Genomic DNA, 12,965 nt, shown 5'->3' with positions numbered 1-12,965 from the left:
CTCTTACAAATCATTCTGAAGCAACTTGCGTACCGCTGATGGTATACCTATTACAGTTTGGGAGCGATTATACTTATTTTTAGGCTTTGAGAAGCACAAAAAGAAAGAAGGAAATCCACTTTGGTTGCAAAAAAAGGAGTGGGAAAGAAAAATGATATGCTGATAACTAAATATAGACTTGGGATAGATGAGAACTATTCATTAAAGTCCCAACTGAAATTACCAGCTATGGTGCCTCATTATACTGATTTTTCTTCCTGTCAGAAGACTCTCCTAATAATTTTAGTTTGCATTAATTTAAACACAACAGAAATACCTCATGCAGACACATTTTGCTCTAGAAAAAGCGTAGTCAAATGTAAGAATAACATAGATTGTTATTTTTTAATCACAAGTATCATGTAAATCTGAAGTTCTGTATATAATATATTTAAGTTTTTTTCTCTACTAATATTTTATTAGATAAAAAATGAGTGCTCAAACACAACAAAGATCAGGGCAAGATAATTAACTAGACAGAAATTTTTCAACTAACTTCCATTTTCACCAGATGAGGTATTGTAATAAAAGACTGCATATATAGTTTTGCTCTACAAGAAAACTCTGAACATCACGATCATAAAAGGAAAAAATCCTTTATCAGTAAAAGTAAATTCAATCTAGATTATCAAATCCTTTACTGATAAAAAAGTAAGCTTGCAATAAAATACCATGCTCTTCTCTACAGAGACATGAAAAAAATATTGGAATAATTTCTAGTTCTGTCCTAGAGCAACTGGAGCAAGAAGTATTTTTAGCAGTCTGATCATTATTCCGGCATCTTAACCAATTGACCCGTTCACCTGGTCTGCGATACCTGGTATGATGATCTCAGGAACATCCAGAATGTTGCCAAATGAAGCAGTTTTACGATGGCCTCGTTTAGGCTTGGAATAGGCTGAAAAAATACACATATACAATACACATGCAAAACACTAAAATAGCAATAGCAAAATTATTAAATTCCTAATATTGCATTTTTCATAAACTTGGTTAAACTATAGTTCATGCAAAAATGTGTCATGCAGAATAAACTGCATTGCCTTCCACTCATGCTTACACATAGTAAAGCAACTGTTAAAAAGCAAAAAATGCAGAACTAGCCATCATTACAACACCATATAATTAGTTATAGTTAGCAACACAAAAGTCAAACACAGAAAGCAGCATAGCAACAAAGAAGGGAAAACCAAATGCAATTATCCAAAAAGAGAACAAATGAAATTATTTCAGATCACCTGTATATTCAAAATAAATTCTTGATTGCCTGAAACTATATAACATTTTCTTTCTAGCGTTGGGTACAAACTATTCTATAAACCAGATTATTCATTGTACTTCTGTTTCTTTAGATCACCTCCTTTTAAAGGAAATCTCGTCCATCTCTGTAAAAATGCTTACTCTTACTACATTTGACAAATGTCGCTGCCTTCTGTTCTTTTGTCCTATTAGTGAAGATTTTTTGTTTTGCAAACTGGATATCACTATCAACCTTGTACTTTTTGAATGATGTTCAAGAAATACTATAAGCTTTGGAATAAAATTCAATAATACATTTTTTATTTTACTGCTTGTGTAGTTTAAGGTAAATAGTTCCTATTTAGCAAAAGGTCTGAATGCATCTCCCAAAGGTAAAACACTGTAGCATATCCATCTCAAACTTAGTAAGTAATGGTGATGTGCATTATGTGATTTACTCTTACACTTAATCTAGCAACAGATGGAACAAGAAGACTAAACAACTCTTGATGTGATTTACTCTCAACAGCCCAATTCTCACCCAGCCACATAATTTTTTTAAGTTCACAACATGTCATTTCTGTCACACAGTCAACAAGATTAAAAAACAAGCAAAATGAATATAGTGCTGTTTCAGCTCTTTTTGAAAAAGTAACAATCAGATGGGTTTGATCTCACTTCTTTTTAGTGGTTCTTACTGCTTAAAGTGAGTCCTTAAAAACCCACCCCACTCCCTTCCCCTAACTAATACAGTCAATATACACTTTGTTTCAAGAAAAAGAAATCCTACAGTCATTTCAAAAAAAGAGTAATCTTAGAACATTCTGAAATGATGATTACTATTCAGAGCAAGGTACTTAAGGAAGACAAACCAGAAAAATTAAAAACTCACACAAAGGAGGGCCAGGTTATCTCCACTAACATCAAAAACTTACATTGGCTTTGGAGTGTCAGTGTCCAAAGTGAGTCCTGACACATTTAAAAATAAAACCAGCACGTTGTTATTATCAAATCAGTACACAGCTGCCTTCTGTGTTAGGAAACCTTTAGAGATATTCAGGGTGAGATGGGCTACACAATTATCCAGTCAAAGACTGACAATACAAAGGACAGATCTTGGAATAAGGCTTTAAAATAAGAACATAAGAGCAAAAAGTGTTTAGGGCAAAATAAATATTATTTCATGAGTAACTTCAGTATTTAGTAAAACAAGATCCTGGAGTGATCGTAATACAATGAAGAACAAAAACTAAATAGTCATGGTACACAAGAAAGCCAGAATATGATGCATATTTCCTTACTAATTACAGCTACTCCATTACCCTAATTTTCAGAAATAGTTGAAAAATACTAGAACAGCTAAATAACCTTGGACTAACCAAAGAAATTTTGTTTGATTATTTAAATCTGTGGTTATATACCATAACAAGTTTCGCATATGAAACTTAAAACCTGAAGTTTGCATAGGTTAACAAACAATATCTTTGATGAAGAAAAGAGACAAGAAAGTGTTTGCCAAGTATAGACATGTTTATTAATTTGTTTTTCTGGAAGAATAAAGATTGCTTTCGCCATAAAATTATTAATACTTACACATAAATTCCAATTCACTCAAGGATTTAATATTTAGACACGAAAGTTTATAGCTACCTGAATGAAACCTGGCAAAACACCTGTACTTTTTTTTTTTTTAAGACAGCAATGCTTTGTTAATCTGATAAATAAAATCTACCTATGTTTCCCTTTCTGAAATCTGACAAAGTTTATTTTAAAACTTATTTGAGAACATGCTGAATTTTAAACCCACGTCGTAATTTCAAAATATTATAGGAATAACCTGGAAGGAAGTGTGATTTTAGAAGTATGCTACCAGAGACGGAGTAACATTATTTCAGATGCAAAGGAGAAAGTTGTGCATTTGGAATAGGAATATTTTTGAAAAGGTAAAAGCATAATTCAACAAAGGTAGTCTCTTCCATAATGTTAAAAGTACCCAATTACAATGCTCAACCTTGTTGAGTGTACAACTGCGAATGAAGCCGTTTTCCCCCGCAATTCATACAAGGACAATAAAGACTACATGGGAAGTTAAAGTACTTTCATACGGCTAACGGCATTAACGTTTTGTAAGACTATGCATGTTTTACATCCTCCTTCCTTCCAATTCCTTAGGCTATCCCCCATACATCCTTTAATTTTACCTGTGATGGAAGCTATTCTTGCTTCAATTTCAGACATGTCAGCACTCATCCTTTTGGCTTCTCCTGAAACGAGGGCTGACTGTGGTCGCACGCGAACATCTGACAAGCTCTCTACGCTGCTCCCACGAGATGGGGGTAAACTCAAACGACCAGGATCACCCTGTTGCAACAATCACATTTTTGAAAAGAAAAAAAAATCCTGCAGAAGCCTCTCCATGACATGCACAGTATGTAGGTTAAAATATGTTTCTATAACATGCCTCTAAAAAGTGACAGGATTTAAAATCTATAAATCAATAAATGGTAATAATTTAGCTATTATTGGCATACAAGAACCAAATATTTGCAACTTTCAAGAGAATCTAACCTTACACAGATAAAAATTGAGTAGAATTAGGCCAACGCTGTCACAAGAGAATCTTGTATTTTTTCACCCTACTTGAAAAAAAATAGTATTTCAAAAATTCATGTAAATTTTTAATCCTTTCATGTCATACTAATATTGTGGTTCTAAATTAAGGCAGCTATTTTCAAATATACTTTTTTTCACCTAATGAATCCCTTCAAATAAAATCAACTATTCTTTTGTTTCATTGCAGGTCTTATTAGAGCCTTCCAGTTTACCTTTTTGTAATCACTGAATATTTTTCCATCACCTTTCATGTTCTTTTCCTGTAACTAACTGGCTCCAATTTTGTACTATTTTTGAAAGAAGAGCATAATTTTTCATAGCAGTCACATCACTTTGGTTGATCTTTGTCCATTTCATTATTATGGCTCCAAAATGCATGCGTTGGCTTACCGGCTGCTTGGCTGTATTTTTCATTTGCTGTGCCAATTTTGACTCTAAACGTTTAATAGTGTCATTGGTAGAAGCTCCTTGGAAGTCACCTGGTTCCACATTAGCATCACTCTTGTTACTTGTGTTTGTAGAAGTGATGTCCATGAATGAACCTAGAAATAAGTAACAAGGAAACACATTTGAAAAATTTCATTAAAAGTACTAGAGTGCATCTCTTCACTTGAGCATTCTCAGAAATCTAACTGCTTTAAAGCAACACTTCTGAAAACTTTTAATGAAAGGCAAGCTGCAAGATTGCAACAGATCCCTTAATGTAAAAAGTGAAAAAGAATACACAATTGAAGTACTATGATGACATTCTAAAGTCAATCTTTAGCTTGCTCTGAAACTGTTGGGGTAGATTTTTATTAGCACCATGACGAGCAACCTCATTCACAATTAATGACAAAGTCCATCATTAACCATAGAGGAATATATTCACAGTTTAAACAGATAGATCATATCTTCAAATCACCGGCTGAGGGGTGGAGAACAGCTAGTACAGTAAAATGCCACAGCTGAAAAGATTTTTGTAACATACAGGTCACAAAGTTGCAAAGCAGCCAAGGAAACTTTATCCAAAATAACAGCAATTTGTTTGGAGATAGTAAACAAACCAACCAAGCAGCAGAAAGTGAAGACACTCAAGATTAAGAACTACTTAAGTGGGAAAACTGTACTTTAAAAAATGAGCAGACTGAATAATCTTAATTTTCCGTTATTGAAAGAATTTCTCTGAGGCCAAGACTACCTGAAAGCCTAGCCCACATTTTGTTCCATTCATCTTTCTAGCGATTTCCTTGATCACTGTATTTATTGAATCTTAACACAAAACAACTGCAAGGTTAAATTGTGGAGATCAAAACCAAAAGCAGATGCGGATTTCAAGGTAAGTAAAAAATTTTTAAATACCAACTCTTTAACACTACATAGGACTGAAAAGAGTGTCAATTGCTAGCAGCCTTTATTGGGAAAAAAGGAGGAGACTTTAAACCTAGACACTCTGTTATTATATGCTTGTTCTCCATTAAAGGTACACTTCAGCAAAAACCATTTGGCTGAGAATACTAAATATGATGCGGTATGAGGTCTTCACAAAAACAAAACAAAACAAACAAAAACCCCAAAAAACCTGCCAATATTTAAGATTTTGGAAAGGTTACCGTTCGCAATTTGAGTTCAAAATCTGTATGAGAATGTGCTTTATAACCCATCTGCACCACTTCATGTTGCTGTTCTTTTCTCTTACTTATACAAGTGTACCTGTACTAGTGGCAGAGTTGCTTTGCCCTTCATCTGAATACTGGCAAGGATACTGCAGAGGTTCATCAGCTCCTGGAAAGTACTGTGAAAAAAAACGCAATTGATTTGATTAAGAAGTAATTAACAATTGTTTTAAAATTATGTAAATAAGACTTCATAAAATAATTTATAAATACTAATTATATATAATGTTTATGGTAATGTATTTAGAAGATAAATAAATGCACTTATTTTTAGTAATACATTAAAATACATCTATAAATATTTTTATTAATTTCCCCAAATCTGTTATGAGTTAGTATACATCTGCCATAAGGAGAGGAACAATTTCCCTTCTCTACTGTAATAATCTGAAAATTTTTATCAACAAGAGAAAAGGAGAAAACATGCAAGCCTGCCTTTAGAGTGTGATAAAACACATACCCTTCATAATTCAATTTCCCAACTTAATAGCTTAAGGAATAATTAAGATATAAAAATACATTTTTATACCCGCATCAAGTGTGTCATTATTTTAACAATTTCTTCCATGGATGGTCGCTGTGAGGGATCCTTGGACCAACAACGGGTCATTAAACTCTCAATTGGTTTAGGTAAGTTTTTGATCAGTGGTGGCCGAGTACCTATAATTGAAATTAGAAAAAAATCCTTAATTTGTTAAAACAGACTATAAGATGACTGACAGCAACTGATTTCTCTCTGGTATTTTGCTAAATAAATACAGGAAAATGTATAGTTAATTCTAGTCTGAAAAAAATGGCTTGTACTTAATTTTCTCTCTTACCAGCAAAAATCTGACAAAAAAAGTTCCTTTGCACTACATAGAAGTTACAATTACATACAAACAAGTAGAAAGAAAATGAAACTTTTCCTTCAGTAGTGGTCTGAAGTTCACTGACTGACCAAATACAACACATTATAATGGCTAATGAATATTACCACTTTCTGAAGAATAAAGCTTTAGGCCAAACTAGGAAGTAATTAGCAACAGTCTTTGGTTCCTAATGCTGTACTTACAAGAAGACCGGGTGGTGGTGGTGGAAGTATTTTTGAGGGCAGATTTTGCTCTTAAGAACTTCCTGAAAAATTATTAAGCACTGGAAACACCAATTTCAGGTGACTTTTTCATGGTCTATACATGTTTTTAATTACACATTTTACTTCAATTGTATCACTATTCATCCATTCTTTTGGTTCCAGTTTCTACTCTTTACTATTTCAACAACAAATACAGTTAACAGACATACAATTGTGTTTAATTTACGAGATGTAGTGACATTTTGCACAGAAAGCAGCAAGTGTTTAAAAGCCTATTAAGCATAACAAGTAATACATCAAGTAAGAGTGCCACAATGGTTTCAAGTGAGATGAAGCGCACTAACATTTCCTTCCTATGAAAGGGAGGGTGGGGGATGGGGGGGGGCGGGGGGAGGGGGCACACAGGGGAGAAAAGAAAAAGGGCAAAAAGAAAAAGAGATAAGTTTTTAAAACCAAACCAGGGACAGACAGGGAATCCGTCTTCCCCTAAAGGATACTTCTGCACCTTACTGAGGCTTTCTGATTTATGACTATTACAGTTACACTTACTTTGACAATCAATGCTTTCATGAGAGGCACTCATCGCTCCTAATCTCAATGACTTATGTCCTTGAAAAACTGAAATGGAGAATCTCTCCATTCAAAAATGCCATTTGCAAACACTTTGTGTGTTATTACGACTGTAATGCTCATCCATCCTATCACTGTCCGCCTCTCTCTCCTCTTCGTTGAATAGGATGCCTGTGCTCACCTTAAGCTTGTATCATTTAGTACTGAAGCAATGACACTCTGGCAAAGTACTGGCTTTCACTGCTTGTTTGTTAATTACATCTTCCAAACAAGTTCGTGCTTTCTTTGATGTTGTCTTTCACAAACGGCAGAAACTCTTTGCAGACATTCACTGAACTACTTCACTATCATTACTTTATTCTTCTTAAAACTCTGCTTTGCCATGGTACCTAAAAACACACTGTTAAAAAAGTTACACTACTGGCATGAAGACACTACAGTCTATTATTTCGACCAATGTTGTACCACTGCTTTCTTTTGTCCATTTGAATCCAATCACTGTCTCCTGTTTATACCCTAAGCTCCTGAGAATCTGTTCTGTATAGTACCTAGGAGAGCTGAGTCCTGCTCCATTCCTGTAGGCACCTAGATAAAAAACAATTCAAACAGCAGAACAAAACCACAAAAACCTTAACCCCAGCAGCAAAGACAAAACAACAGATGAAAAGCAAAGCAACATTTTTAATGCCTAGTAGTCCTGCAGGAATTTGACAGTTTCTAGCATTTCTAAAGACAAGTCAAATTACTTAAACTCACACATTTACTGTAGGCGCCCAATAAAAGACAACTTGGCTAATCATTACTCATCCAGAGGATGGGTTGTGGGGTTTTTTGTAGCACAATTCAGATCACTTTTAAAATGGAGTGTCATAACTAAATGAACACGGCCCTTTTCCCTTGTTTGTTCATATGCTAGTTACATGTAGCAGGAAATGCAAGCACTGTAGCAGCCAAGTAACATAAAACCCACGTGACATGAAAGCAGCAGTGTCTAACTCTTAAGTCTTCATGATAAAAATGCATATTTAATGAAGTATAAACCAGAAAAACTAGTTATTTAAAGCTCACAGTTAAAAATGTTTAGCAAATTTACAGGTCAAACAGACAACTTCAAATGTAATAAAAGTATTTTCAACTCACCATTGTGAACTGCCCACATTATGCGGAAAGCTGGACCACCAATCTCATCAAAAGGTTTCCTACGGGTGATTACCTCCCAGAGAATAATACCCCAACTGAAAACGTCACATTTTTCACTGTAATTGCTACCTGGAAGAAAGCCATTAATATGTCTCTTTTCTATATACCACATTACAAGAAGTACAGTTTGAGCTGACAAATAGCTCTGTATGCTTCCTTTCATTTCACAATTGTTTTGCTGAGAAAAAACAGTTTTCTAAAGCTGGCTGATTCACACTAACTTAAGTCTGAAATCATTTGACAGGAGAATTGTTAAGAATGCCTCCCTCTGGAAATCAATCCGTTTCACTCATAGTCATCCTTAAATGATAAAATGCCTTAGTTTTCTTATATAATTTAAACTTAATAAATTGTGGTTTATAAGATCCCTTGCATTCAGGATTTAACTGACTATGCTTGCTTCCTCCAAATATTTTTCAACTCATTTCTTCCATGCTAGTCACAATATGCCAGCCAGTAACATCTCTGTCATACCTACTGCTCTTTATTATTTACAGGTCTTTAGCAGAACTAGTAAAATAGCATATGAACACATCAGCAGATTCCTCAATTCCTCACCGCTTTATTTCCTCTCCATTTATTACTCTTACTCTTTCTGTCAGGTCATTACTTAAAGTTCTTTGACCATAAGTTCAGTATTTCTAAGACTCCTGTTAAAGGTGCAGAAGACACGTAGGTGATACAGAATAATGAATAAAAATGTTCAGAGACTGAAAAGAAAGAATGTATGCTCTGTAACCATACCTCACACAAATACTAAAAATACATGTGAATAGCTAATGACATGATCATCAATATGTGCGTATAAATAATAGAAATCTGTCTTCAAACAAGGATCAAAATTGGCATCCAGTGGCCAAGAGATTTCTTTTTGTTAATATGTAAACAGAAAGCATTGACACAAATAATTTCATAAAATGGTGGGATTAGAGAAGCGTAGTTTCATGTAGATACCCATCATATAGCATCCAGTTTCAACAGGCTCCACTCTAACTACAAGCCACCTTCCTCTGCCCCCATACCTCCAACAAACTGCACAAGAGAAGCAGCATATTCTCAGGCTAGTTCTTACAGACCCACCAGTCTGCAAGGGAGACAGGCTGCAGCACAAACCACAAGTCATCTTTAACTGAAGACACCAATCTGGACTTCTCCTAGGTACAGATTTTACAAAACTAAGAACCTGGCATCTCCAAAACTCTTTACACCTGTGTCAAAATAGCTGATGTGGCTAATGAGTTCAAAAGGTACTGAAGGGGAGTAACAAAATCAACTTCACCAGTCAGGTGTTTAAAAGGTGCTGGGAAAAAAAAAAAAGCATCTGTAAACAATGGCAGATTGTTAAGGGAAGCAAAACAGTCTCTCTCATCTATGCAGCCGCAGCAGTTCTGTGACCCACAGCCTATGACAAGGAAGTAGTGTTATTTTCTGGATTGAGCAAGGAAATCCTATTTTGTAGCTGAGAAGTCTTGGACTAATTCTGAAAACTGAGAGTGCAAAAAGAATGATACAGTATTGTGTATTGTTTCATTATGTAAAAGACCAAGGTAGGATATACACAGTCTGTCCTCAATTTATCCAATTATCCCCAAGCAGTTTTAAAACAGTTTCTTCTAAAGGGAGTTCTCAAATTAGAGCACTTGCTCTCTTTCACTTTATCCTGATCTAAATGACACTGTTTTTATTTAGACTGTTTGATCTGTACAAGGCTCTCAATACCCTATAATGCTAAAATGGGGGGAAAATGTTAATATTAGGGCAGCTACTTCAATGAGCACTCTGCCATCTACAGATAGTTCTAGGGCCTTTATTGCTCTCATCTGAAAGCATCAGTACTAGAACAGTACTAAAATGTTAGCATTTATTCCATTGTTTAATTCTGATGCAGTTGCATAACCAAACAAATTTTTAACAATTTTGACATTAGACATGAGTATTTTAGTAGTTTAATGACTGCTTCAAGAGCAATTTGATATGCCGCACCATAAAAGCTCACAGATTCCTTCCTTTCATTGATACTTGTTCTGGTGTAAAGATTTGTGTCGTTATCAGTAAATGCTTTCAGATAAAAGTACATAAAACCAATTGTAAACTGAAGGCTTTTGCTGCTGTCCAGCACTAAATTTGTAATACAAGATTTCTTTGTTCTGCTTTGTTGAATTCGTGCACCAGAGGAATTAGAATATGCACTGCAAATCCCTAGTATAATATACTTATTTCAAAATCCATTTTAGATTAAGGCTTTCCACTCAAAAAAATCTAACTTTAACAATGACTGTCCAATTGATTATTTCTAAAAGAAAAATATATCTCTTATTTATACAGTTTCATTTAAGAATAAATAAATGTCAAGAAAAGAAGCATTCCTAGCTAGATTTAAAGAAATAGAGCAGGTGCCTCAATACAGAGTGACAAAATGGAAAGTTTCTAGGCACCAGAATCACCCTTAGGTGGGTCCCCTGAACAATATATCAGAGAAGATGGTACCTTCAAAACAAAAGCTCCAAAGGCAGCGTTCAGGAGAAAACCTGTTAAAACTGTAGATGGACACATATAATTTGCTGCTCCTCTCTACAATAAGGACACTAAGAGTGGTCACTTGGATCCAGAATCTGGGAAACCACTGCTGCACAGAGGTACTTGCCAAATCTCTCAAAGCCAGGACACCTGCTTCCTAAAGCAGGGACATGACTTCTCCAGACCACTCTGCTAACTACAATGATAATTTAAGGTACTGAATGGCTAAAAGGTGCTTAATTTTCAATCAAATATTGACTGGATTATTTCTCTGATAATCATGCAGCAATTATATCTAATTATCAAGTGTCCTCAGTCTTTCCCAGCTACACTCCAAGAAATAGCTTGTTCTCCTACTTAACTAAATTAACTGTTAATAACAAGTCCCTCAGTATGTAGGAAGAAGGAAGTGCATCAAACCTCTAGATTACACAAAAAGCAGATGAAGATGGAGTTACAAGAAAGTGGGGACTGGAAATGAAGGCAATTATGTTCAATTTATAGACACTAACAGGGGAATTCTAAAGATACAAGCTGATCAGAATAGCGAGTGAAAGTAATGACAATCAATTTAAATGTCAGAAGAGTTTGAAATGACTTAAGAGTCTCGGAAACAGCACAATCATGGGGAAATAGCCCTCTGGCTGCATTTTAATTACTTATAAAATGAACAGCAGTTGTCTAAAGATACTCCTTATGTAAATCTCAACAATGACACAAATAAAGATTCCATATCTTCATGTAATTAACTGTCTAATACTATCACGATGGTCAGTTCAGTGCTCCACTTCAAAACTCTGCATAACTAGATCAATACATAATCATACAGATTTTGAAATAAATGCTAGATTTCCAGCAAGACTCTTTCAGCTGTTACTTCAAACGTTCATACACTGATTGAAATCAAGTAAGATTACATGATGCTCTTATTTCCTATATCAAATTAATTCACCGTTGCATCCCTAGGAAGAACACATAACATTGACACTGTAAATTATAGTTACCTTCAAAAACTTCAGGTGCCATCCAAGCAGCACTTCCCTTATTGTTGGTCATGTGTGTTTGAATATCACAGGCTGTACCAAAGTCACAGATTTTTAGAACTGTCCCCCCAGCTACCAAGAGCAAACTGTCAAAGAAAAAAACAAAATAAAAATTAAAACTGTAGGATGAAATAGTCTGGTAATAAACCACTGTTGTTGGGTGGATTTTTTTTTTTTTTTAATTTTTTTTAAACCCAACAACTATCATTCTAATATAGCTGAATATCTATTTGCTTTGCTTCTCAGTGCTTTAGTTTTGTAATTTGAGAAATAAGTAAGGTCATCTGAACATACAAAATATTTTTAAATAAGCAAATACATATTGCAATTTATTACTCTTTCTACATGCTAGATTTTAAGTAAAAATCTTCAGCCATAGTAAACTGCTAAGCATATATTGCCAAAATTAGTCTTTCACATGGCAGAGGTTGAAAAATAACAAGTGCTGTAACAATTTTACCAAAAGAAGAACGATCAAGAGTCCTATTAATGTCAGTCAATTTAGCTATTTATTCAAATGAAAGCACTTGAAGTTACATGTTAACAGCTCTCTAAATCAAAACTGAGGATACAAGAAAAAATTAAAGCGTGGCTTCAAATTATAATTTTATCTTGTAGTAATGGCAGGCTACCATCAAAAGGGAATGATCCTGATGATCCCCAAATCTCTGTTTCCACCTAATCTGTGGAGCCAGATCTGAAGCTGTAAAATGAGTCAGATCAACAAACTGACTGGGTAGAAAATGTCTTTGTTTCAGTGGACAGTGATGGGAGATTCTGGCAGGGGTAGTGGAACAAGCAGAAGGAGGGCATAGAGGAAGATGGCCATTTGCAGAAGAGTTCTATTTTATCGGATTAAATATGATGTTAAAACCAAGCAACCAAACACCCCAACCCCCAACCTCCCACCCCATGTTCATTGAACACCACAACTCATTGTAAAATTGGGGCATTGTAAATGCCTCTGATTAGAAGCCCTATCCCTATCCAAATCCTCTTCCATGATACAGGGCA

At 34.9% G+C, this 12,965-nt stretch overlaps 1 protein-coding gene across 8 annotated transcripts in view; it reads right to left on the bottom strand.

The window, feature by feature from the left end:
* The window catches only part of MAP3K7 (mitogen-activated protein kinase kinase kinase 7), a 47,763-nt gene that overhangs the window by 19,959 nt on the left and 14,839 nt on the right, over nucleotides 1-12,965 (bottom strand). For 5 of the 8 annotated variants that reach the window (XM_040597492.1, XM_040597496.1, XM_040597493.1 and 2 more), the window contains 7 exons: nucleotides 11,913-12,037; nucleotides 8,332-8,460; nucleotides 6,076-6,206; nucleotides 5,584-5,665; nucleotides 4,282-4,433; nucleotides 3,480-3,639; nucleotides 857-937 (listed from right to left, as the gene is read on the bottom strand). In XM_040597492.1, the coding sequence (XP_040453426.1) occupies nucleotides 857-937; nucleotides 3,480-3,639; nucleotides 4,282-4,433; nucleotides 5,584-5,665; nucleotides 6,076-6,206; nucleotides 8,332-8,460; nucleotides 11,913-12,037 (860 nt within the window). The remainder of the gene's footprint in view (nucleotides 1-856; nucleotides 938-3,479; nucleotides 3,640-4,281; nucleotides 4,434-5,583; nucleotides 5,666-6,075; nucleotides 6,207-8,331; nucleotides 8,461-11,912; nucleotides 12,038-12,965) is intronic. The other 3 variants (XM_040597494.1, XM_040597495.1, XM_040597498.1) reach the window with 1 other exon arrangement.

The sequence above is a fragment of the Falco naumanni genome, chromosome 6, assembly GCF_017639655.2.
Source record: "Falco naumanni isolate bFalNau1 chromosome 6, bFalNau1.pat, whole genome shotgun sequence".
In the NCBI taxonomy this organism is placed as follows: Eukaryota; Metazoa; Chordata; class Aves; order Falconiformes; family Falconidae; genus Falco; species Falco naumanni.
The sequence above is the reverse complement of the archived record's forward strand: the minus strand, read 5'-3'. Positions and strand labels throughout refer to the sequence as shown.